Here is a 23,574-nt window from a genome sequence, read left to right on the forward strand (position 1 = left end):
AAAACAAAAAAAAAAAGTAACGCTACTCTCAACCCTTTGTGTCATGTCACACTTTTCAAAGTTGTCATGTTACGCGATACTATACTACTATAGAAGAACCCCAATTGCATTGCTTACGAGATGAACAAGTTGGATTTTATTTAAACCGAAATGGTTTGGTTCGCCGGACATTCCACCACGCCATCCTGGCTAAACTTGGAGGTCTAATGAAATCAGTAATCTCTACCTAATATAAATAGTGCATCATGATCTTCAACTTTTTCCGTAATTAACCTGCGATCCTTGAAATAGTTCTTGATGATGGAAGGTTGGAACTATTCCGTCGTGGTCGGCCAGAACTCGTAGGCAGCAGAAATAATACGGAGGCCGCCCTCCGCCGCCCACTCACCTTGCCCTTGCATGCACACCGCTTATTATTGCTGCTCCCCTTCGTGTCGATCTGCTTCAGCCATGGACCCATGGCACATTGATCCTCAACGTGGTGCAGGGAGGGAAAATGAGCGCAGGAGTAGCTCGTGGTGCAGGGAGGGAAAATGAGCACAGGAGTAGCTCGCGAGGCTGCAGGTCATGCTTGAGCTTGCCCTCAAGATCCTTGCATGGACATGCTGCACTAGCAACTGACAAGAAGACCTGGAGATGAGCAATTGAGAGAGGGAATAAGAGAGAGATGCAGGTGGAGCCGATGCTTGGCATGGGTGCTCTGCAGCTGCCGTTTGCCTATTTGAATGATGAAGAAACACATGAAAAAATCTCAAGAGAGAGGTAGGAATGGTGCTTGGCACGACCGCCTCTTAAATTTGCTTAGTGTTTTGTCCTTAGATGTACTTCGTGTTTTGGTCCAAAATAATTTAAACTGTCAAGTAAATTTGACTATAAAAATTAGATACAAATGAATAATAAAAGAATTAAATAGCAATAAAACTAATCCGAAGAATAAAAAAAATATTTTGTAGTTCAAGGATCTTTCTATAGATAAAAACTAGGAACTGAAGGATTTTCTAAAGCACTCAAACTTAATGTGCGAATAATTGAGATAGCCCATATCCTCCACAGTGAATATCCTCCACAGTGAAGCGATGCCACCCTTGATCAAAGCATCTACAAAACGCTCTTTGATGTAGCTGATGTTGGTGGCTGAACAAGGCAAAAGCCGAGTGAGAAAAAATAGTGGCAGAGCCATGACAATCAACGATAGCAGTTGTGCTTAGCCAGTGACGGTGACTCCACGCTCAACAAATGATAGCTAAGTATCATCAAAATAAGATAACTTGCGAATAGCAACAATTTGTGAAAATCGAGTGAGCAAAAGTGGTGGCAGTGCCATGACAATCAACGATACCAGTTGTGCTTAGCTAGTGGCGGTGACTCCACGCTTAACAAATGATAGCTGAGTATCATCAAAACAAGATAACTTGTGAATAGCAACAGCTGGATGTTCCCGTTGCAACGCACGGGCATATTTACTAGTAAATAATATACTCCCTCCATCCCAAATTGTAGATCGTTTTGGTATTTCCAGATTCATAACTTACTATTACTTTTATTTTATTATGTATGATCGTTTTGGTATTTTCAGATTCATAACTTTTTTATTATGTATATTAGATATGTATAGTAAAATTTAAAAATCTAGAAATATATAATTTGGGATGGAGTCAAATCGACTTATAATTTGGGACGGGATGGAGGGAGTAGCAAACAAGGAACAGGATTCCATGGGTTATTTGCAACACATTCAAACAGCCAACAAGGGCCCAAGGTGTCAACTGGCAGCCCAGCTCAAACCCGAGACGATGGCTGCCAGTTCAAACCCGAGACGATGACAACTAAACAATGTCTCCTCGTCGAATTCAAATCGTGTTTCAACTTTGAAGCCGTGCACCGTTTCGTTGCACCACAGTTTCAGTTGGGCACGGCCACCCGCTGCCCCTTGCCGCAGAGCCGCGCCATGCGCCGCACCAGCTCGCCGACCTGCGCGTCGTCTGCGTCGTTCCGCGCCACCACCTCCCGCAGCTCCCCTGCGCGGCGCCTCAGAGCCTTCCCCTCCTCCCCGCGCAGCACCCCGCGCACCGCACACGCCACGTCCTCGCCCCGGAACTCCCCAAACCGCTCCTGGCGCACGCGCGCGGCGGCGCCCAGCTCCGCGGCCAGGTTGGCGCCCAGCGGCTGGTCGATGTGCAGCGGCAGCGCCACCACCGGCACCCCCGCCGCCAGCGACTCCAGCAACGAGCTCCACCCGCAGTGCGTCAGGAACGCGCCGCAGGCGCCGTGCGACAGGATCCGCCGCTGCGGCGCCCACCCCTCCACCACCAGCCCGCGCGAGGGGGCAAACCCGCGGGGCAGCGCGCGCGCCGCGCCGCCGTGGTCCTCCTCGCCGCCGCCGGCGCTCTCCGGGAACCGCACCACCCACAGGAAGCGCTCGCCGCTCATCTCCAGGCCGCGCGCCATCTGCGCGATCTGATGCTCCGACATGAAGTACTCGCTGCCGAAGGAGGCGAGCACCACGGAGCCCGGCTCCTGGCCGTCCAGCCACCGCATGACGCGGTCGGACTCGGCCGCACCGCCGCCGCCGCCGGAGTCGACGAGCAGAGGCCCGCAGGGGATGATCTCCTTCCCTCCCAGGAGCTCGGAGAGGTAGTCCATGTACTTGCGCTCGATGTCCGCGCACGTCTTGACGGCGACGAACCCCGACGAGCGCGCCAGGCTGAGCAGCAGGCGGTCGCGCTCGGAGACCAGAGCGGCGGGGTCCTCGCGCAAGGCGAACAGCTCGGTGTACTTGGCCTCCTCGTCGGCGGTGCCGAGGCCGACGGACTGGAACGGGAACGCCCGCGGCGCGCGGTCGGCGCTGCCGAGGCAGTGGACGAAGAAGGCCGTGGCGGCGGCGCTGCAGGTGCTGAAGTGCGCCGCGGGCACGCCGCGCGCCGCGGCCTCGAGCGGCGCCCAGGGCTGGAGGAAGTCGTAGAGGAGGGCGTCCGGGCGGAGATCGTCGAGGAGCGCGCCGAACCGCGGCGCGGCGAGGTCGCAGGCGCGCTTGAGCGCCGGCATGAGGCGCGCCGGGAGGTGCTTGGTGGTGTGCAGCGCGGGAGGGAGGTCGGGGAGGGACGGGAGGTGGAGCTCCACCAGCCGAATCCTGTCCGTCTGCCGGTGCGCGATCGCCGCGAGGTTCACCGGCGTGGAGACCAGGTGGACGACCACGTCGACGCCGTCGCGGTCGGTGGAGGTGAGGCGCCTGGCGAGCTCGAGGTAGGGGTTGATGTGGCCGTGCGCGAGCCACGGGAACATGACCACGCTCAGCTGCTCGCGCTCGCCCTGCGCCATGGCTGGCGATGTATACCGTGCTGGTCTGATCGACGAGCTAGGTGGCTGTAGCGGCAATCGAGGTGTGATGATCGGAGCATGGATGTATAATAAGCATGGATCGAAGCGGCAGGGGGTGATGGCGGAGGGTTCCGGGAGACGCGGCGGCGGCATGCAGCTTCGCGACGTGGCCGGCCTACCTCTGACCAGTGGCCACGTAGGTGACGCGCGTGCCATGCCCCTTCGGTTACCTTCCAGAGGCGCGCCAGGGTGCTCCGTCTCTTTTCCTCTCTGCTCTACAGATGGCCCCATGATTTACAGAGTCAGATGTGGATGTAAACTTCTCCGCTGGGGAATTTTCCACGCCTTCATACTTCACCATTTCACCATGACCCACCTCTGATTTCATCCACTTTTCATCGCACAGTCCTCCAATGCGCATTGCCATCTTCAGCGAAGTGCAATTGGATTGCCATGCCCCAGGAGCCAGCAACCAAATTCGCTCCCGCGGTTTCGATGCATCGACTGCCGCAGTCCGGGACGAGATGACGGCGCGCCTACTGCGGGCAAAGCCGCCGCCATGCTCGACCGATCTCGCGAGCTTCAAGCGCACGGCTGGTGGCGGCTCCGGGTCGTCGAGTCGTGTGCGCCTCCTCCGCTCCTTGGCTCCTTCCTGCGCGAATTAGGGGAGTGCATAGCTGATTCTAAGGGCTGGGAGGGATGGGGTCTTTGCGCTTCCGGCTGGAGTGGCAGGTGGTGGCCGGCGGCAGCAGCAATCGCCGGGGGACGGGCCGGAGCCGGAGCCGGAGCAGAGGCAAACCAGCGGCCAATTTGTGAAATTAGGATCAATCCAGGGGGTTATTTGAAATGTAAATATTCGGATCACAGCTATTGATCGCGGTCTATTTGTAAAATATAGGGGTACATTTGCAAATATTCGGAACGCGATCAATCTCCTCGTCCGCCCCCACCGCCCGCTGCCTCATCGGCGCCGCCCCTCCCTCCTCGTCCGCCCCCGCCGCCCTCCTCCTCCCCGCTGCCTCACCGGCGCCGGCGATTCCCGTCCTCCCACCGCCACCCCTCCCTCCTCCGCCCCCGCCGTCCGCCGCTGCCGTCGGCTACGTTGCCCCGCCCCGGCACCGCCCAACCACCCTCCACCACCGCCCGACCGGCGGCGCCCCCGCCGCCGCGCCTCACCGCCCCCGCGACCGCCACCTCCGCCGGGCCGGCCTCCCGCCGCTGGCCCTCCCTGGCAACCCCTAACCCAGCGCCCCTAGTCTCGCTGGAGACCATTTCCCCTTTCTTCTCCTTCTCCCTGTTCAATTTGCAGCTGCCCAGCTCGCGAATCAATGCTGATTCGTCACGATCACAGCCCACAATTAACTAGTCTGTCTGTGTACTGATCCGAAGCCGCGTGATCCAGCCGGCAGCAGTCCTGCGTCCTGCGTCGCAACAATTTTCAGAAGGAATCAGTTCGGATCAGAGGGACTTCAGAGTTTGGTTTGGTTTGGTTTACGGGTAATCCCGTCAATTATTGTCCAAGCCCGCGTATAAACACATGAGTTAGTCTCGACTCGATCAAAATTTTATGAGGTTGACGACAGCACAAGCAAATCATCCACCCACCAGGCGCAAAGCAAGCGCACAGCATGTTCATCGTGTTCAAGACAAGCAGCTCGTCTGGGCACTGATTGTCCTCTCGATCCAATCATCCTTCGCAGCTCGCCAATCTCCATTGAAAATCTGCTTCAAAATCGTAGTGAACTCTGCAGCACAGGGACAGAGGAGAAGCTGCTGAGGGACAGAGGATGCTTCACCGGCTGTTCCGGCCTCCTCCCCTCCCTCTGAAGCTGGCCTTCACCATCTCTCTCGCCGTCTCCTTCTCCGTCTCCTGCTGCGCCGACCCATCCCCACCGTCATCGTCCCACGCATCGGCCAGGTCCCGGTCCCGGTCCCCGCCTCCCTCCCCGAAGGCAGTCGCCGCGGACCTCCTCTCCGTCCTCGCCGGCCCGGGCGCCGCGGCGCGGGTGCCGCCCGCGGAGGCCTCGCGGCTCCGCGCCTGCCTCCGGTTTCTCTCCCCGGTCAACCCCGCGGCTGCCTCAAAGGTCTCTTCTTGGAGCGGCGGAGGCTCCCGGAAGTTTCTGCGGGAAGGTCGCGATGCGGGTGCGGCGGAGGCGGACGAGATGGTGATGTGGCCGCCGGCGCCGGTCATGGAGCTTGCGCGGCTTGCCGTCGACTCCGGCGGCGATCCCGGGGCCATCCACCGCGCGCTGGATCCAACAATGCTGCCAGTGAGTCTTCAGCTCTCCCATTTTCTCGGTTATTAACTTATTATCTTCTGCACTGGTAATGCAAAGAAAAATTTCAAGGAGGATCCAATTTGATATCATTTTGGATTGCAAGAACTAGTTTGGATAGATACACGCGATGGTGCACGGCTGCAAGTGATAATTCAGTCTGAATTTGGTGGTATGGGCCATAGTTCTGTACTAAGTTTGAATTACGGTACCTTCTCGTAGCTTCTTGGTGCACAAAATGATCTAAGTCCCGGCCGCAGTTTCAAGATCATCCTGAAATATAATTGTTTTTTTACTGCCTAACAAATTAAATCATTGCAACAGGTGCCAGATGTTCAGGGGACGCAGAAGGACAAATGCCAACTCACAAGAACACCATATGGGAGGCGCTTCGCCAATGAGGTCCATATTTAGCTCAAACCTGCTTGAAATTATACTCCTAAGTTGGGCAGTTTGTTCACATGTTATGACCCCTTTGTGTTATTAACAGGAGCTCAATTCGTATTTGGCGTTCTTGTTTGAATTGATTGTGGCACGGGGACCTTCGGTTGGACTAAACGTATCACTCAGTCGATATGATTTGTTCCATGGGCATCTTTTCCTCTCATATGAAACAGGACGGCTCGGAATTCTGTAGGTGCCTTTAACTGTTGCAAAAGCTTTGTTCCCAGAACTTTCTAGCGTTCATTGCTCAGAGCCTCAGACCTCCTTTCATTAATTGTTGCAGAATAGCTATCTGATTTCAGACACGTCTGTTGGTGTCACAATATGTCAAATTTTCATGTGCCAATCCAGACCTAATCACCTAAAACCTACAGATCTTTTAAGTCTTAGAGAAAGTTAACCGAGCTGGACAAAATCAGATTTTATCTCAGTGTTTTCATGACATTCCTGTCAATGTATCATCTTTCAAGTTATCCCCTAGGTATATTCAGAACACTTAAGAGCTAAATCGTGTCAAAGTGTAAAAAAATGTTTTAATTGTTTGGTTTAGTCATAACCTCATGATGGTTCTCTCAATGCAGATTCCATGCTAAAGAATATCCAGCAATTGACAAGGAATTGTTTCCTTATAATTTGGGATATTGCCAAGCAGGTATGATTTTGGATTGTTTGTAGTTGGATAGATAATCAACTTTCTTTTCCTTCAGTTCATGTTCGAGCATTATTTTGTTGAACTCCCCTTTCTTGATTTATAGGATCCAATGTACCATATGATGATTCTATGAACTTGCGCAATATCCTTTGGTTAGCACCATTGCCTTCAAAGGAGACGAAAGCTTGGTTAGCACCAGGTATGGTGATACTGAGTACTCATTTTTGCTTTTGCATTCTACTTTGATCCTTTCTTTTTCCCTGATGATATTTGTTTCCAGTACACCTTGTGTGTAATCTGATGATGTCTTTGTAATCCCAATCTCTATGCATCAACTGGCATTTCATGATTTTCGTTCGCAACACACCGCAGGAACATTGGTCGTCTTGGATGCACATCCTGATGGCATTATCTATCAAGAGATCATCCGTGATTATGTTCAAATTGTAAGAACAGTGTACGAAGGTTAGGTTCTGGTGCTTTGTTTCGTCATTGGCATGACATGTGTATCAGTTTAATAACAGATAAAACACTTCTGCAGATGATTTCGGGGAGAATGCAGTTGACGTCAATTATCTGAATGTGGCCAATTCAGCTCCTGTTGATAGAATTTTCATCTGCTGACGACTCTCCATATTATCATCTTTCCGAGTTACCATGGTGTGAATTATTAAAGGAGAAACAGACGTCAAAAGTAACATTTGGATTTGATGAGCAACTCAAGAAAGCAGTATTTTGCTCGCAAGTTTTATCTGTTGTTGTGCTTATGAAGCATTCATATTTAATTAAAAGCCTTCCGAAAAAGTATGTTTGATTTAAAAATCCCACCGTGACAGAAGATGATCAAAACTTTGACGACCATCATTTTAACCTAGATGTAGGTTGATACATGATAATATGTACAAAGACAGCTCATCAACGAGATTAATGCAGCAGCACAAGGGGATAGCAACGAGAACCATTAAGTTACAGAAAACGTTGCTAATCCGAATTTCCTCAAATTTTACAGCGGGCTATAAATTGTGAAGCCATCTGTTGTGAAGCCACAATACAGATATGTTATGTTCATGGTGCACAATAAGCTACTGGAATCTGCCACATGTTATGCCCACGGTGCACAACAGACTACTTGAATTGCCGTAACATCGGTCAAAAATGCATCTTCGTCGGAGCGGATACGAATGGTAAGATAAACCAGCATAACAGAATTTCACTATGGCTCTACACTAACAAGACAGCATTGATACACCCATCATTCTCTGGATTGTTTGTAACCTGAGCGTATTTACCTGCAACACAAGAAATTTGGTTTACTGAAGGATTCAGGAAAAGTCTGGAAAAGAAACACAAAGGGCAGCAGATCTCTTACCCCAAATAACTTTTCTAGCAGGAGTGACCAGACCAAGTTCGCTGACATTCACCTGAAGGGAAGGCCAATGTAAGCAGCAATTTTGGAGGATGGGGAGAGGTATATCTTATCTCAGTGCCAATGTAAGGAAAAAAGAAAAAAAAATCTATGCCGACGTTCACCATTACCATCGTCGTAACGTAACTTACTGTGCCAACGGCAATGTGCTAACCCTTGATCGAAAAGAAGAGCCCGACCGGCCGACCCTAGCCGAGCCCGTCCCGACTCGCTGCCTCCCCCGCCGTCTCCCTCTCCCTCCCCTCCCCGCCTCCGACCTCTCCCTCCCCATCCCCTCCCACCCCGAGCGCCTCCTCCCTCGCGTCGCCGCCAGGTGCCCTCCCCTCCACCTCCGGCTCCGTCCGATGTTTTGGAACATCTAGGTCACTTAAATGATTGCAGACAAATGTCTTATGCAAGGTTTCCTTTGATTTTCATCTTTTTGATTCTCATCTAGGACACTTAAATGGTTGCAGACACTTAGTTGATTCTCATCTTTTTGAATGCGTAGTAGTAGTTAAATTCTCTTATTGAATTGCTGCAGATGTTCAGTGACTGAACTAGTTTTGAGATCAATTAAATTCTCAAATGATCTGATTAACTCATCCATGTTAATTAAGATCGTTTCTGTTGGCTTTTTAATATGAATCCAAGTTTTGAGGGTATTTGTCTTATGTTGGATTTTAAAACCCTCAAACTGCCTTTTAGATTCCATTGTGGTTTATGAACTATTTTGGAGTAAATATGCAAGCCTTTGCATACTATTGTGGTTTATGAACTATTTTAGAGTAAATATTGCAGGAACTGTCAAATTAGAAGTCCGTAATGAAATTACATATGATGTCACAGTTAAGGGGAACATTACTCGAGCAATCCGCAAGTCTGGATGATAGAATTTGTTGACGTCAATCAAATAGATGAAAGGGGAGGATTTTCTGCTCTAATGCTTTCCTTTCTGTTGTGGATTTGAAGGGTTTTGAAGCAAGCTCGGATTTTTCAACCATGAGCCTCCGGCGGTACGTGAATCTGGTGATGGCGAACCACGATCAAGGCATCTATTCGCTGCGCCGCCTCAACAACGACAATTTCTTCTACCCGGCAAAGGAAGCAGCAGCAAAGGCGCGAGATCTGCCCAGACTTAAAAGAGTGCCGCAAAATGCTCTGTCCTCCTGGATTGACCCAAAGAAGAAACAGGCGGCAGCTCTCACAGATAAGCAGCTGGAGAGTACTCTTAAGCCGCCGCCACCAATCTTCAGCCTCCGCCCATCGACGTGCCCGGTGACCAAAGGAGACTGGAACCGGCTGCACTCCTTTCCTCTCTCTGGAACCAAGATCTTCTTCGCCGACAGTGGGAAACGCACCACCTTGTACGACACCAAGGCTCGCTGCTCGATCAGCACGCCCTGCCTCCATGCGCCCAAGAAGCTCCCTGTCGCCCTCTCCGTCCCCAGCCCTGAAGGACCTGAAGGCGAGCAGGACCAGGACGGCGGCAGCCTCTACATCATGGACACGCTTCTTGACGAGATGAATGCCACTCCGTTCGAGGCCCTCATCTGGCGCAACTGCGCAGGTGGACACTACTTGATTACCCACAAGTCATGGCACTGCGACGCCCTCCCGCGGCCGCCCTTCTTTGATCATCGACCTGACGAGCCTACCTCGGTACAGTCTTATGCTGTGGTGGGCAACATCATCTGCGTCTCTGTGAACGGCCATGGCACATACTGCTTTGACACGGTCAGCCAGAAGTGGAGCATGGCTGGTGACTGGCAGATGCCCTTCTCCGGCAAGGCCGAGTACGTCCCTGAGCTCAAGCTCTGGTTTGGCGCCTCTGCTGGTAATCACCAGCTCCCATGTGCAGCTGACCTCTCCCCTATCCTGAGAGGGCATGCTCCGAAGAAGCAGCAGCACTATGTTTGGGGGGATCCACATGTGCCGGCGGAATGGCTCCCGAATCTGTTTAATCCTGCCAAGATTGTCAGCTTGGGTTCTGGTAGGTTTTGTATCATCAACTTCTTCCAAGATATGGGAGGCAGGCCCCCTTCGATGGATGGACTATCAGCTTCAGATGGCAGTCCAATTGTTGTTTTCTCTGGCTTGGAAGTGTTGGCTGGCAATGGCAATGGCAGTAGCAGTAGCAGTAGCAGTGACAGTGACAAAGACAGTTGCAACGACAAGGGCAATGGCAATGGGCTCCGCATGATTAAGCACAAGTCTAGACTGTGTGTTTGCAAGCTTGCCAACATCCACTACTCCCTCGAGTCGGTACTTTGACTGTGTCTTTGCTTTGAAAGCTCCATCCTTTTATCTATCTATGCAAGGATGGACTGTCAGTACCCACTACCAGAGACTACCTAATGTGTGTGTTTGAATAATCTTGGGACACTGATTGTATGAAACCACCATAAATTGTTCCGGATGCTTATTCCAGCGCCTAATTTGTGTTGCAGAATTGTCTTCAGGTTTACTGCTGAGCAACTGATTTGTAGTACTCCTACTTGAAGTCTCTCTGAAGATTCTGTTTTACCTGACTTGACCTGCTATTTTAGAAGTAGAACATAACAGCTTCTGTTTGTTTCTCGTCTATCACTTTGTTGTTTGAATGCTGGATTGTGCTTGTGTAAAATGATGTCGTTTAATGCAAAAAAAATCAAATTGTTATTTTGAGGAGTACTTGTCTGGGCTGGGGCCTGGGCAAAGTACTTCAATATTGCAAGCTTGCCTGAATGTATTCTTCCAGTAACATCAGGTGATTTTGGGTCGCATCCAGTGACTATCTGCCATCCCTGGTTTTCCATTGAAGGGTAACAGATCTTCAAGGCAATCTCTACAATAAGTTTTTCTCAGCATTCCTCCACAAGATCCAATATTGTTTTAGCTTTTTCTCCAGTTGCTAAAGATGACAGAATCGCAATGAGGTTGCCCAAGCAGAACCAGCGGAAGTCCATCCTTGCAGGACAGACATTGCCAATGAAGTAATCACCACCGCTAGGCATAGAGTCAAATATCCAGTCAGGGATTGACTCAGGTATCACATATCTCCCTTCAAACGTGGCTCCTTCATTACATCTCTCTCTTTCCTCGATACATGTTGTACAATAATGCTACACCAACAACATACTGAACCCAAAAACAGGTCTGCAGCAAGCTATGTGGTACACGTGCCCCTTTAAGTAGAGCTCATTCGTTACATATCCTTTGCATCTATTTCCTCAATACATGTACATCGTTACGACAACAGCAGCAGCAGCAGCAGCAACTATACACAAGTGTGACGTACAAGCTACAAATTTCACAATTTGCACGGTATGAACATAGAAGACGACGCAACCCCGAAAAATGTTCTTGGTCAAAAAAGTTCAGCACAGCAAAAAGGGTAATAACCAGCTTCTCCCGCCGATTCTGAGACAACTCTCAGCTCCCTCTGAATTTTCCTCCGTTCATATAAGACTGGGCATGCAAGGAAAATGCACGTGACCCCACTTTCAACGATCCAGTCTGCGCCGCCGCAGTGGCCACATATCTGGACAAAGTTCAAAGCGTCACTGCCAACTCCTCTTAAGCAGCTCAGATCAAAACTATGTGTTTGTTATGCCCAAAAAAAGATTAAACATCAAATATTGACATTAAGTTCTTGTTGCACACAACTGTTAGGAATCAATTAAGTGACTAGTAAGTTGCCATTATAGAATGTAAATGCTAATGAAACAGCATTTCATCCAATGATACTATTTTGCTTAGCATGTAAACTCAGTTTGAACTCAAGATTTCTCTAGCTTTTTTGTTGAGTGGAGTAAATCTGTAAATGTGAGGTAAACTACACAAGTATGTTTGACATAATAACCAGGCATTGCAGACTTTGAAGTTCGACCAGCAACTACTGTGGCAACAACAGCTTCATTTTTCAAGCAATTTTCGCAGAAGGTCTCTGATCCTTGAATTAGATCACCACAAATTGAACAGTGGCTTGACATGTAGTATGTATCTATTCTGCCTCCCTTGCTGGAGGCTTTATTATTCAATCCTAACCAGATGAATCTGCCACCACGAGAAAATAAACCATGACCAGAAGCAGACTGCCGTTTGGCAAGAGTTGGTCGTATGGGGCGAGGCATTTCACTAAACCAATTATTCAGGTCGGCACCAAGGAGTCCAAAAACACGTTGTAGTGCTGGGATAATCTGCTTGGTTATGTAATATAGTTCATTTAATCTATAAGGAGATCCAACTTCTAGGAGACCATAAGGATCAATAACCATGTCGGCGAGACGAGCCCCTGGTTCCCCATGGATTACAACTTTCCCCGATAATAGTCGTGTCCACTGACGCTCCAAATATGACCTGACCTGCAATGGTTGAAGACCATCAAGCTATGCACTTCACAAAAACAACAATAAAAAGAAGGAAAATGGTCCTTATAAAGAGGAGATTAAGTAATTGTTGCAAGAAGGAAAATACTACTTACTTTGGTTAAGTCCTGTTCCTCAAACATTATTCTGATAGACCGTTCCAAGATCTTTGCAACTGCTGGGCAAGTATCTCTCGGAACTGTTTCTATCCCCTTTGCATCAAAGATTGGCTCATTCTGTTCAGGACTCTCGAACTTCAATGTGACTGGATCAGGATTCACCGCAGTTATAGATGAGGCGATCTCCTTTCCTATTCTGAATGCTTCTTCCCTAGAACGCCCTTTTAGAAGAACAAACATACTGCAACAGAAGCAGTGGTATAAGTATAGTATGGCTACATTGTACTTTATAGAGAAAACATGAAACACAATAATACCTGTCAGTATCACCATACACAACCCTAGCTTTCCACAAAGGATGCTGGTTGACAAATGATATTGCTGTTTCAAGCGTTCTACGACCACATTGAACAATGCTGTCTGCAAGCTCTGCACAAGGCATCCGACCGCTGAACCCAGCAGCTGTGTAGCCAATCAGCTTCAATGCAAGCTGCCGTGCATTGAATATCTGGAAACAAATTAATTATTTGTAATGTATCCACCAATGGTAAGAAAACCCTTTTACTGAAAATAAAGATTGCAAAAGGGAAAGCAACATGAGGACAGCCTAAGCAAATGACTATTGTATCATAGTACAATCACCATATCCGTAAGATATTTAGGCATTTCACCTAATGTTTGAAAAATGGTTTACAAGAAGTGAATACCCTGTGCAGAACTTGCTCGGATGGACCCAACTTTTTCATTGCTTGTTTCACCATAATTCTCGTTGACAATATTTCATCTAGAAGGCGAGGAAGCACGCCTTTTCTTATCTGCAGAGTACCATTAAGATTGTTCTGGAAAGGTCAATAGTTACTAGGGAAATATAATGTGCAGTGATACAGTGAATGTACCAGGAATCACTAAACATGTAGCTGAAAACAAAATTTTCAACAATATATCCAGTAATTCATCTGGATGGCAGCAAAGGACAATCACACAGGTTGATCTACCGACCATAGAGGTATTCAGGTAAACTGTAGTATATGAACAACTATCTATGGAATGTTTCAAATTTGCCATTACCAACATCAGATATTGCTCAGAAATTAAGAACATCACCTCAGGTTGCACATACAGGACCCCATTTGGGGTAAGCAGCAGCTGATTTTTCAGATCTCCAAGTGTATGCGGATCTTCTTGATGGGAAAAGTTTACCCAAGCATGTAGAATAACATAGGTTATATGCTATTATCATGGAAGGATAGAGGGACTGAAAATCCAGTACAACAACTGGATCAGGGTAGAAGGCTGATTCTGGTTCCATTACAAGCGGCAGGCACTCCATGGCTGGTTGAGAAGCAACCTGCAAATCAGCATCAGTAACAGTTTAGTAGAAAACATATCCTATTTTTGTGGTTCAAGTGAGGTTGTGAATGGCCAGCCTGTAGTTCTAAAGAAATCGATGAGCCCATTTCTAGCTACTTACATAACGCCACATCTTAGGATCCCTGCAAAAAAAAATCCATCTTTGGCAGAAAAAATTCATGCAATATATGCTCATCAGTAGAATTTCAAAATGAACAAGATATGTTGTTCTAATATTGGAGGTTCAGAATTGGGTAATGAGCAACTACAGTATATTTACAGCAAAAAAATGAACTAAAATTGGCAGGTGGCAGAAAAATGCACCTGTTGATTACCGGGCGAAATTGCAAGGTAGTTCTGTGTATGAGCCAATCTCAGGAGCATAGATTCAACACGATACTGAGATCCCCGAGAAAGAACAGAAAAGAAGTCAATACCAAATACACGAGCAAATTCAGATGTTCGATTCACCTGCATACCAGGACAAGTAACAATAGGATGATCATCATGATTGTAATGTTGAGCTATCAGGGAAAAAAAGTCCATAGCTTATTCAGGACATGTAAATAGAACCAAGTTGTTCAAATGATAAAAGAAGTAGAAAATCAAAAGGACAAGTTGCTTAACTGATAAAATATCTGAACTGAACAAACAAGGGAAGTCTGAAAAAAAAACAAAGTTGACAATATACTAGGAAGAATATCATGGAGGAAACTCAATTAACCAGGTCCAGTTGATTCATTATTTCAAGGTTGATTCTAGCTCTAGTGCTAATATATTCTATGCAACGGTGTCTTCCTCGTCCAGGACCTGTTGCAAACCATCGGTTCAATATCCTGTTTGGTATCGTTGGTATCTTTCTCCTCAGTACTTCATCAGCTACAGCTTCAAGGGAGTAATTATTAAGCTTAACTTCTGCACGCATTAGACGCCATAAATTATGAACAATTCTTCCACCAGCATGTATACCACTGGCATGATTATGAATCCAGTCATTCTCACTGACATCATCAACATCATCAGCAGAAGATGCTTCAGCAAGCATCTGACTAGAGTCATCAACTGGAACTTTACGTGGATGATTCAGCTCATGCGGTGGTGTTCTTGAAATCCTTTTCAGTAAGCCTATACCCAGATATCTGACTGAATCTCCCGTCCGACTAGGATATCTGGATCAATTGAACAGACTGCACTAATAAGATTGTTCAGAAGGTCCCTCTCTTCAGGGAAGACGTCTACATTACAGCCAGCAATACCATCCAGATTTCTGTATATAAAAGAAAGAAGCGCGTGACGTTTGAATCTATAAGCATTAAAGCATGTAAGAAAGATAAGCAAATATCATAAGCCAGCACAAGCAAGCACCCAAAGTTTCTGGTTGAACAAATCAATTCTACAATAGATCTTTCGTAACTTAGTTATGCAAAGCAACATATTTTCGTGAAATGCAGCATCAGTTGCCATCGCCACCATCCTAGTCAGTTGATATGTCATATATATCTCACTTGTCTATAATTCAAAGGGAATCAGACGCTTGGCAGGGTTGACTGGTAACTGCCTAGGACCTCCAGTTAATTGATATTTTAAATTTAGAAAAATCTTCTGCAATTGAAGATAGATAGTAGGTGTTGATTAAGAGAAGCTTTGAGGCCATTGTAGATTTCTACAAAATCTAAGAGAGCTAAGTGTGATGATTGCAAAATGAACAAGATTAAATATCAAGTGGCTTTAGACCTCCTCCTGCGTGATATGTCACTGTTGTCACGTATAAACACATGAACTTCAACAGTATTATCAGCATCATCCTCAGTGGCCAAAGATACAGCATTGATGGCATCAAACCGTGGATCAGGACGCAGCTCTCCTCTGCTTTCTGCTAAAACCTGTTTAGCAGGGAAAAGAAGCTAAATATCTAGATTCAAGAGGTACATTCTACTTTTGCTGGTATCCCAAGCATTTAAAAGACTTCTATCTAGGATTTGTCTGTTAGTCATTGGCAATTCAAAAATTATTACTGATAAGCTTGTCCTTTAGTCATTAGCAAGTCAAACTTTGTCATTAGCAAGAATCTTAATGGTTGGTCCGAAAACAACAAATTATCCCACTACATCTATGGATGAGTGCAGAAAAAAAATATTTATTGGGAACAAATTATCATTTTCTGGTATATATAAGCATTTGGATAAGCATATATAGGGCGAAAAATGGAGTGAATTAGAGGCACAGGGCTGGAAAGTAACTCGCCCAGGAGTAGCTCTTTTTTTTTTTTGAAATTGGAGTACCTTAAAATGAAATTTAAAAAACGATTGATAATTTAACCACATATTTCTACCCCTGTTCCAAAAATAGTTTGGAGCGGGTAATCAATTCATGACAACGTGATTACGCACATGATCACATGGCCAGCCTGGGCACTAATGAATGATCACAAGGACCATCAAGCTACTAAATGTGTGTTTTGTTGCATGCATTAATTGATGCACGTATGAATGATCCTGAATGGTGGGATTAAACCAATTTAATTATACCATATGGTTCACTATGTGTGTGTTTGGTTGCATGCACCACATGGTGCATGTATGGATGATCCAGGATAGTGTGATTCAACCAATTTGCTTGTACCGTATGGTTGACTCTAATTAGTAGAATAATGTATTAAGTGGGATAGTCCTTTGTGCTGGCAGGTGCTCCGCTCGCCAGCACAGAGCTCATTTACCCGCCTGTAAAAATCATTTCTAGTGTAGTGTACAATTCATCCAACCAGACAAAAGGATCATTATTATTTTGAATCATTTCATTCGTGAATCAAATTATACAACCAATCAAACACACCCTATTACGAGTAAACCAAACACACCCTATTATTAGTAGAATCTACATACATATATATACACACACACCTATTTATAAAGTATGGACCGCTTCTGCCCACTTTTTTAGTTTGGTCCAACTTTAATCATTGACGGGTGGGCCAACTTTAGTTATTGACGGGTGGGCCTAACAATTGATTTATTGACCGTGGTGCGTGTCTCTCTCCGGTCTCGGTCTCCGCCTCGGTTTCTTTCCCGCGCCTCTGCCCATCCCTCGCGCTGCCCCCGTCCCTCTTGCGCCGTGATTCACGTCTATGGCTCCCTCCCGGAGTTCTCGCCACCCCCTGTCGCCGCCCCTCCATGTTCCGCGCTGCCCTCCAGTCCAGCTCCCCGCCGCCGTCCCTCCACGTCCCGTGCCGCCCCTGCTCTGAGCTGCGCCCGCGTCCACCCACACTCTGAGTTGGGTCCGCGCCCGCCCAGGGAGTCAGCCTCCCAATCCGCCGCCGTCTGTCCCCCTCCCCACGCCGCACCACTCGGCCTCCCTCCTGGAGTTCGCCGCGCCCGCCCGGGGAGTCGCAGCGCGTCGCGTAGGAGTTGGTGCAAAAGCTGCCGCCATGGGAGGCGACCATGACGGGGAGCTTGCTGCTGCTGCTTCCCCCTCCGTTGGTGGCGGTCCCGGCAACGGCTGAAGAACCTGCCCTGTACACGCGGAGGCCCAAGCCAAGCGCAGCGTCGTAGTGGTGCTGGACTAGATCTCATCATCTTCGGCCCGGATGCTGGTGCTGCTCTCGGCAGTCACACTGTGAGCTCGTCGGGATGTTGAGGATGAAGTTCCCCATGCCGAAAGACTCTCCTTTCCTATCGGGCGCTGCAAATCTAGCGGGGGAGGAGAAGGACGACCGAGCAGCTGCAGCGGATAGCGTGGTTGAGAACGGCAGCCTCAGCCCACAGCGGCACCGCATCGACAGAGGAGTACGGCTTGGAAGACCGTTGGCATGGCTGTGTGCATCTCCCCACCTCGCTGCAGCCATGGCTGGCACGCCAACGCCAGCGCGCAGGACAGCGTGGGTGCGGGCGCCTCGCATGACAAGCAGCGTGTCCCTCGCATGACAGCGTGGGGGGCTGTTGCAGCGGAGCGGTACTAGCTTCGTTGGCCGGGCAGCGGTGGAGGGGGTTAATATAGATTGATTTAAAAATGTGACAGATCACAACATCAAATTACATCTAGAACCTCTGTATTCTTGTGATAGCACCTGGTACAAAATCCATGAACTTTTCTCCTTATGATAACTTATCTCCTTCTTTAATTTTTCTTGTGCAGAATTTCGGGAACGAGAAGAAGAAGAGTAGTAAAGCACCATAAAACATGAATCGGGAATAAGCAAATAATTATTTTAGAGAGGGTAAAGACCCGTAGCAACGCACTAGCAATTCTACTAGTAATATATTAAGTGGGATGGTTTCATCCTTGATGGATTGGGTATAACCAAATAAAAGAATTATTATTATTTTGAACGAATGCAACCAAAGACACCTTAGTCTCTGTTCCCGCGCAACGGCACGCGGACCGTGGGGACGAGCATGAGGTGGGAGAGGCGGCGGGTCGTGATCCCCAGCGCCTCCGTCATGTCTAGCTGGCCGGGCTCCATCCCGTCCGGCAGCTTCCAATCGAAGTGGTAAAGGAGAGAGGCGAGCGCGAGGTCCATGTTCGCCAGGCCAAACCCTATGCCCGGACACATCCGCCGCCCGGCGCCGAACGGGATGAACTCGAAGTCCGACCCTTTGAAGTCGACGTCGCTGTTCTCGAACCGCTCCGGCATGAACTCCTCCGGCGCGTCCCAGTTGCTCGGGTCCCTGCCGATCGCCCACGCGTTCACGAGCACCATCGCTCCAGCCGGCACGTTGAAGCCGAGGACCTGGCATGGGCTCCGGCACTCCCGTGGAATCAGCAACGTCGCCGGAGGGTGCAGCCGGAGCGCCTCCTTGATGACCAGTGGGAGGTAACGTAGCTCGCCGAGGCTATCCTCAGTGACACTCTCCTCCCCGTCGAGGACTCGCCGCACCTCGTCCTGCGCCTTTCTCATCACTCTCGGGTTCCGCATGAGCTCCGCCATGATCCAGGACAGCGTCGTGGCAGATGTCTCGCTGCTCGCTGCGAAGATATCCTGGAGGAATCACAGTACGTAAGTGATCTGTTATCTGCACAAAGTTTGCAGAACTTCTAAAAAAATTCCTTTGCGAGAAATCTTACGACTATCACGTTCTTCATGTTGTCAGTGGTGAGAGGTGGATCCAGCTCGTCCCCCCTCTGTATCCTCAAGAGCACGTCCAGCAAATCCTCCTCGTCAACGCCGGCGGCACTGTTGTCTCGGTGGTCCTGGATGATGGTGTCGATGAAGGCCATCATTTTCTCGCGTTCGCGCATCATCAAGCGCGGTGTCGGGCTGATGAACATCGCCAGGCGCGACGAGGGGAAGAGGTCTGGCAAACTGCTCGCCGGCATGATCTTCAGCCGCCGCTCCAGCAGCGTCAGGAACGTCTCCCTGTCCCTGAACCTGCTGCCGATGATGGCGCGCACCGACGCGTCGGCCACGTACGCCGACACCATCTCGCTCAGGTTCACCGCGAGGCTAACGCCGAAGCCGACGCGGCGACGGAGCGGAGGAGGCGGCGGACCTCCTCCTCGCGCACTGCCCTGAACGACCGGACGCGGCGCGCGCAGAAGAGCTCCGTGGTGCAGATCCGGCGGAGCTGCCGCCACCCGTCGCCGTAGGGCGCGAAGACGATGCCGTAGCTGCCCTCGCCGAGCAGGAGCCTGGCCGTCGGGCTGATGGGCCGCGTCGCGAAGGCGAGGTCCTTTGCCCGCATGATCTCGCGCGCCGCGTCGGCCGAGGACGCGACGAGGACCTGGAGCTCGCCGAGCCGGAGCAGCATGAGCGGGCCGAGGCGCCGCGAGGTCGCGCATGGCGCGGTGCGGGAGCGCGCCCGCGAGCGCGAGGTGGTGGATGTGGCCGATGACCGGCAGCGCCCACGGCGACGGCGGGAGACGTAGCGCGCTGCCGTGCCCCCGCGCTGACGACCGGCGGAAGTAGAAGAGTGGGATGGCGACGAGCAGAGATACCAAGAGGAGGTAGAGTGGGAGGTCGGCCATGGCGGCGATTTGCGTTTAGTTCTTGCAGGTCCGGTCTCTTATCTATCCACCAAGAACAAACTGATCCTGTTGGGTGCAGGATGACAAGTGATGCTGCCGAGAAATTTTAACCAGCCAGAACCCTTTTCTATACCCAAAATCACCACCCAATTGGGAGTTGTGTAGAGAAAAATAGAGGAAACAATGAACTGCATATGATACTGACATACTGTACTTGAAGTCAGGTCAATGGCGTGCTCTTGTCGATCTTTGCTGCGTCGACGGTCTCTGGATCACCGGACTAGAGAGCGGGTCTGTTTCAGTACAGATTTCGTATTCTAGAAAAAAAAAGTACAGATTTCTGACGACGTCGAGCCACTAGGACCCAATTGCAACCAGCGATCGGCTGTACCGGCCGGCGTAGTATCTCCAACTTGCTGCGCAATTTCTTGCAGCTTCCATACCTCACCATCAGTGCTACGATTCCAACAAGCTCCAAGCTGAACACTTCAGTGCCAGCGACTGCTGCTAACTATGATGTCTTTGTAATCTCAATCTCTATGCATTAACTGGCATTTCATGATTTTCCTCCGCAACTTTTTTTTTGAGAATACGCGGAGAGCTGCGCACCTTGACAAAGAAAAAGAATATTACAACGCGGACTATCCGGGCACACGCACACGGTTTTTTTTGCATAAGAACGCTACATTGGAAAACAAATACAACCTGTAAGTACTAGTAGCAACAAACTATGCGCTGCAGTGAAACAGCAGCTGCGCCACACGCGACAGGAACATTGGTCGTCTTGGATGCACATCCTGATGGCATTATCTACCAAGAGATGATTCGTGATTATGTTCAAATTGTAAGAACAGTGTACGAAGGTTAGGTTCCGGCGCTTTGTTTCGTCATTGGCATGACATGTGTATCAGTTTAATAACAGATAAAACACTTCTGCAGATGATTTCGGGGAGAATGCAGTTGACGTCAATTATCTGAATGTGACCAATTCAGCTCCAGTAGATAGAATTTTCATCTGCTGATGGCCCTCCATATTATCATCTTCCCAAGTTACATGGTGTGAATTATTGAAGGAGAAACAGACTTCAATTTAACATTTGGATTTGATGTGCTACTCAAGAAATCAGTATTTTGCTCGCAAGTTTTATCTGTAGTTGTACTTGTGAAGCATTCATATTGAATTAAAGCATTCCGAAAAAGTATGTTTGATTTAAACATCCCACCGTGACAGAAGATGATCAAATCTTTGATGACGATCATTTTAAACTAGATGTAGGTTGATACATGATAATATGTACAAAGACAGCTCATCAACGAGAACCATTAAGTTCCAGAAAACGTTGCTAATCTGAATTTCCTCAAATTTTACAGCGGGCTATAAATTGTGAAGCCATTTGTTGTGAAGCCACAATACAGATATGTTATGTTCATGGTGCACAATAAGCTACTGGAATCTGCCACATGTTATGCCCATGGTGCACAACAGACTACCTGAATTGCCACAACATCGGTCAAAAATGCATCTTCATCAGAGCGGATACAAATGGTAAGATGAACAAGCAAAACGGAAGTTCACTATGGCTCTACACTAACAAGACAGCATTGATACACCCATCATTCTCTGGGTTGTTTGTTACTTGGGCGTATTTACCTGCAACACAAGAAATTTGGTTTACTGAAGGATTCAGGGAAGGTCTGGAAAAGAAACGCAAAGGCCAGCAGATCTCTTACCCCAAACAACTTTTCCAGCAGGAGTTACCAGACCAAGTTCACTAACATTCACCTGAAAGGAAGGCCAATGTAAGCACCAATTTTGGAGGATGGGGAGAGGTATATCTTATCTCAGTGACTATGACAAGCATCAAATATTGCTAGATAATCAAATACCAAAAGTATCAACCACGATAGTTATGCAATGATTGGCAAAAAATGCTTGACATACCTCAATGATTGTTCCCCTTGTCATAACACCAAGAGAAGTGTACATTGGACCATTTGGGTTTTTCTTCACAGAAATAATGTCCAGGTTGAAAGTACATTTCAGTTCTGGGTGAGTCACATGAGCTTTAGTGAAACGCAGACCAGTTGGCCGGATGAACCGTTCATACTTTGGCGGCTTCCTTGTAAACCCAGCTCCAACAAAGGTGGCTTTAGTAACCATTCTCTTCCACTGCTTGGCTGCATAATAAGGAAAATAAGATCAACTACAGTATTCAGATCGAAGGAAAGAGATGTACAATTTTGTGTGCTATCTTATGAAGTGTTTATAGAATCTTTAATAGATGGAACACATTATTTACAAAAATCAGTTGTTTTGCACGCATGTAGCATATTAAATTTCCTCAAAGCATAACAATGTGTAGCTTGTCATGCAAAAAAAAAAACTAACGCAAACAAATTCCACATTCATTAACAAACCCCATCATCACTTACTTTTTCGCTTGCCAGTTCGCAGAACCTTAAACATCTCTTCTTCAGCTACAGGTCTGACCTGAAAGGAACAAAATTGTGACAGTAGTTAGTCAATGTACACAAGAACATACTGCAGCAACCAGGAATTGGCCTTTTGAGTTGAAAAATACCTTTGGCAAGGGAACATCCCATTTGCCAGCCTTTTCCTTCCTCTTTTGCTTGATTGTGTTGCTAAGAACCTGTGTTTCACCAGACACCAATGATCAATGCCATAAGATGACTGTATTACAATTAGCTGGTGAGAAGCCAAGAACAGTCATTTACCTTGGCACGCTGTGTCTGATCACGATCCAGCAGATACGGAGGAAGGGCACCCTCTTGGACATCATCAGCCTTCTGCCGTGAAGTTGATTCATCGTGCATTTTCAGGCTGCAAAAGAGCCAATTTAAGTAAAACCCGCATAAATAAAATTGCAGTCAGAAAGGTATATTCAACATTGAGTTGTCAACAAATTTTCATGCTCAGACTTCCTGTCCCTAGGTAGGAGTAGGACTTACAAATTTTCATACATCAGTTGAATCAGTTAATTCTCACATATACTAGAAGCATCAAATTCAAACTCATATCTACTGCTTAAAGTATCAAATGAACTGGGAGTAGCAAACGGGCGCTTACGTCTTCTTCATCTGCGCCTTCTCGGCATACCGTTTCTTGGCGAACCTCTTACCTTTAGCACCAAGCAACTGGGATAGCAAAAAAGCACGCAGTCATCAGCAACAGGAACACATGAACAACAACCCAAAACGTTGGTAAATTGTCAGATCAGACAGCACCTTCTGGGCATCCTTCGAAAGTCTGTGCACCTTGCGCGCCTCGCGCTTGCGCTTGCGCTCCTCGTAGTCCAGGCGCCGCCCATGGCGCTTCTGGTGCAGCTCTATGTGGTCTCCCTGCGGCTGCAGCCAACTCGTGCACGGGAAAAATCAGCACAAATTTTTTTTTTAAAAAAAAGCGAAATCGATGAGCAAACGGAAGAGCCGGGGAGCTCAGATGGATCGGAATGAGAGGAGCAGGAAGTTGAGGAGAGAGGTCCATGATCAGAGGAGGCGAGAAAGGGGACTTACCATGGCGGCGGAACCCTAGGAAGCTCGGGTTTTCGGTTGGGGGAGGGAGGAAAGGAGAAGGAAGAAGAGCCGAGTCAGAGGCTTATAAATTTCCTTTGGGCTGCGCCAAGTATGGACCATATGGGCCGGGCCGGGCCTAATATTTGGGTTCGTATCATGTGGCCCA

At 48.3% G+C, this 23,574-nt stretch overlaps 4 protein-coding genes and 2 pseudogenes across 6 annotated transcripts; 2 read left to right on the forward strand and 4 right to left on the reverse strand.

Moving 5' to 3' along the window:
- Positions 1-1,594: 1,594 nt before the first annotated feature.
- Positions 1,595-4,238, reverse strand: LOC117843392 (UDP-glucosyltransferase 29). The gene has a single exon (XM_034723975.1). It carries the CDS (start codon positions 3,607-3,609, stop codon positions 1,903-1,905), a length of 1,707 nt encoding a protein of 568 aa, XP_034579866.1. The 5' UTR covers positions 3,610-4,238; the 3' UTR covers positions 1,595-1,902.
- A 190-nt stretch (positions 4,239-4,428) lies between these two features.
- Positions 4,429-7,435, forward strand: LOC117845275 (uncharacterized). Its single transcript, XM_034726251.2, has 7 exons — positions 4,429-5,588; positions 5,919-5,996; positions 6,085-6,227; positions 6,620-6,690; positions 6,794-6,889; positions 7,063-7,155; positions 7,232-7,435. Exons 1-7 carry the CDS (start codon positions 5,106-5,108, stop codon positions 7,312-7,314), a joined length of 1,047 nt encoding a protein of 348 aa, XP_034582142.1. The 5' UTR covers positions 4,429-5,105; the 3' UTR covers positions 7,315-7,435.
- Positions 7,436-7,588: 153 nt separating this feature from the next.
- LOC117845274 (uncharacterized) lies at positions 7,589-10,573 on the forward strand. 3 transcript variants are annotated; one of them, XM_034726249.2, is made up of 2 exons: positions 7,589-8,158; positions 9,068-10,573. In XM_034726249.2, exon 2 carries the CDS (start codon positions 9,098-9,100, stop codon positions 10,367-10,369), a length of 1,272 nt encoding a protein of 423 aa, XP_034582140.1. In that variant the 5' UTR covers positions 7,589-8,158; positions 9,068-9,097; the 3' UTR covers positions 10,370-10,573. The 3 variants fall into 3 exon arrangements, with proteins under 3 accessions (XP_034582140.1, XP_034582139.1, XP_034582138.1); XM_034726248.2 differs by lacking the exon at positions 7,589-8,158 and adding an exon at positions 8,259-8,429; XM_034726247.2 differs by lacking the exon at positions 7,589-8,158 and adding an exon at positions 8,367-8,515.
- Positions 10,574-11,856: 1,283 nt separating this feature from the next.
- On the reverse strand, positions 11,857-17,754 carry LOC117844504 (DNA polymerase zeta catalytic subunit-like; annotated as a pseudogene).
- Positions 17,755-18,144: 390 nt separating this feature from the next.
- Positions 18,145-20,138, reverse strand: LOC117842416 (desmethyl-deoxy-podophyllotoxin synthase-like; annotated as a pseudogene).
- A 1,059-nt stretch (positions 20,139-21,197) lies between these two features.
- On the reverse strand, positions 21,198-23,562 carry LOC140221750 (uncharacterized). Its single transcript, XM_072291692.1, has 9 exons — positions 23,409-23,562; positions 23,121-23,240; positions 22,963-23,030; positions 22,611-22,716; positions 22,457-22,525; positions 22,308-22,365; positions 21,817-22,052; positions 21,606-21,657; positions 21,198-21,525 (listed from the first exon to the last, which is right to left on the reverse strand). Exons 1-9 carry the CDS (start codon positions 23,409-23,411, stop codon positions 21,458-21,460), a joined length of 780 nt encoding a protein of 259 aa, XP_072147793.1. The 5' UTR covers positions 23,412-23,562; the 3' UTR covers positions 21,198-21,457.
- Positions 23,563-23,574: the final 12 nt, after the last annotated feature.

Source organism: Setaria viridis, chromosome 2 (assembly GCF_005286985.2).
Source record: "Setaria viridis chromosome 2, Setaria_viridis_v4.0, whole genome shotgun sequence".
NCBI classification, from domain to species: domain Eukaryota; kingdom Viridiplantae; phylum Streptophyta; class Magnoliopsida; order Poales; family Poaceae; genus Setaria; species Setaria viridis.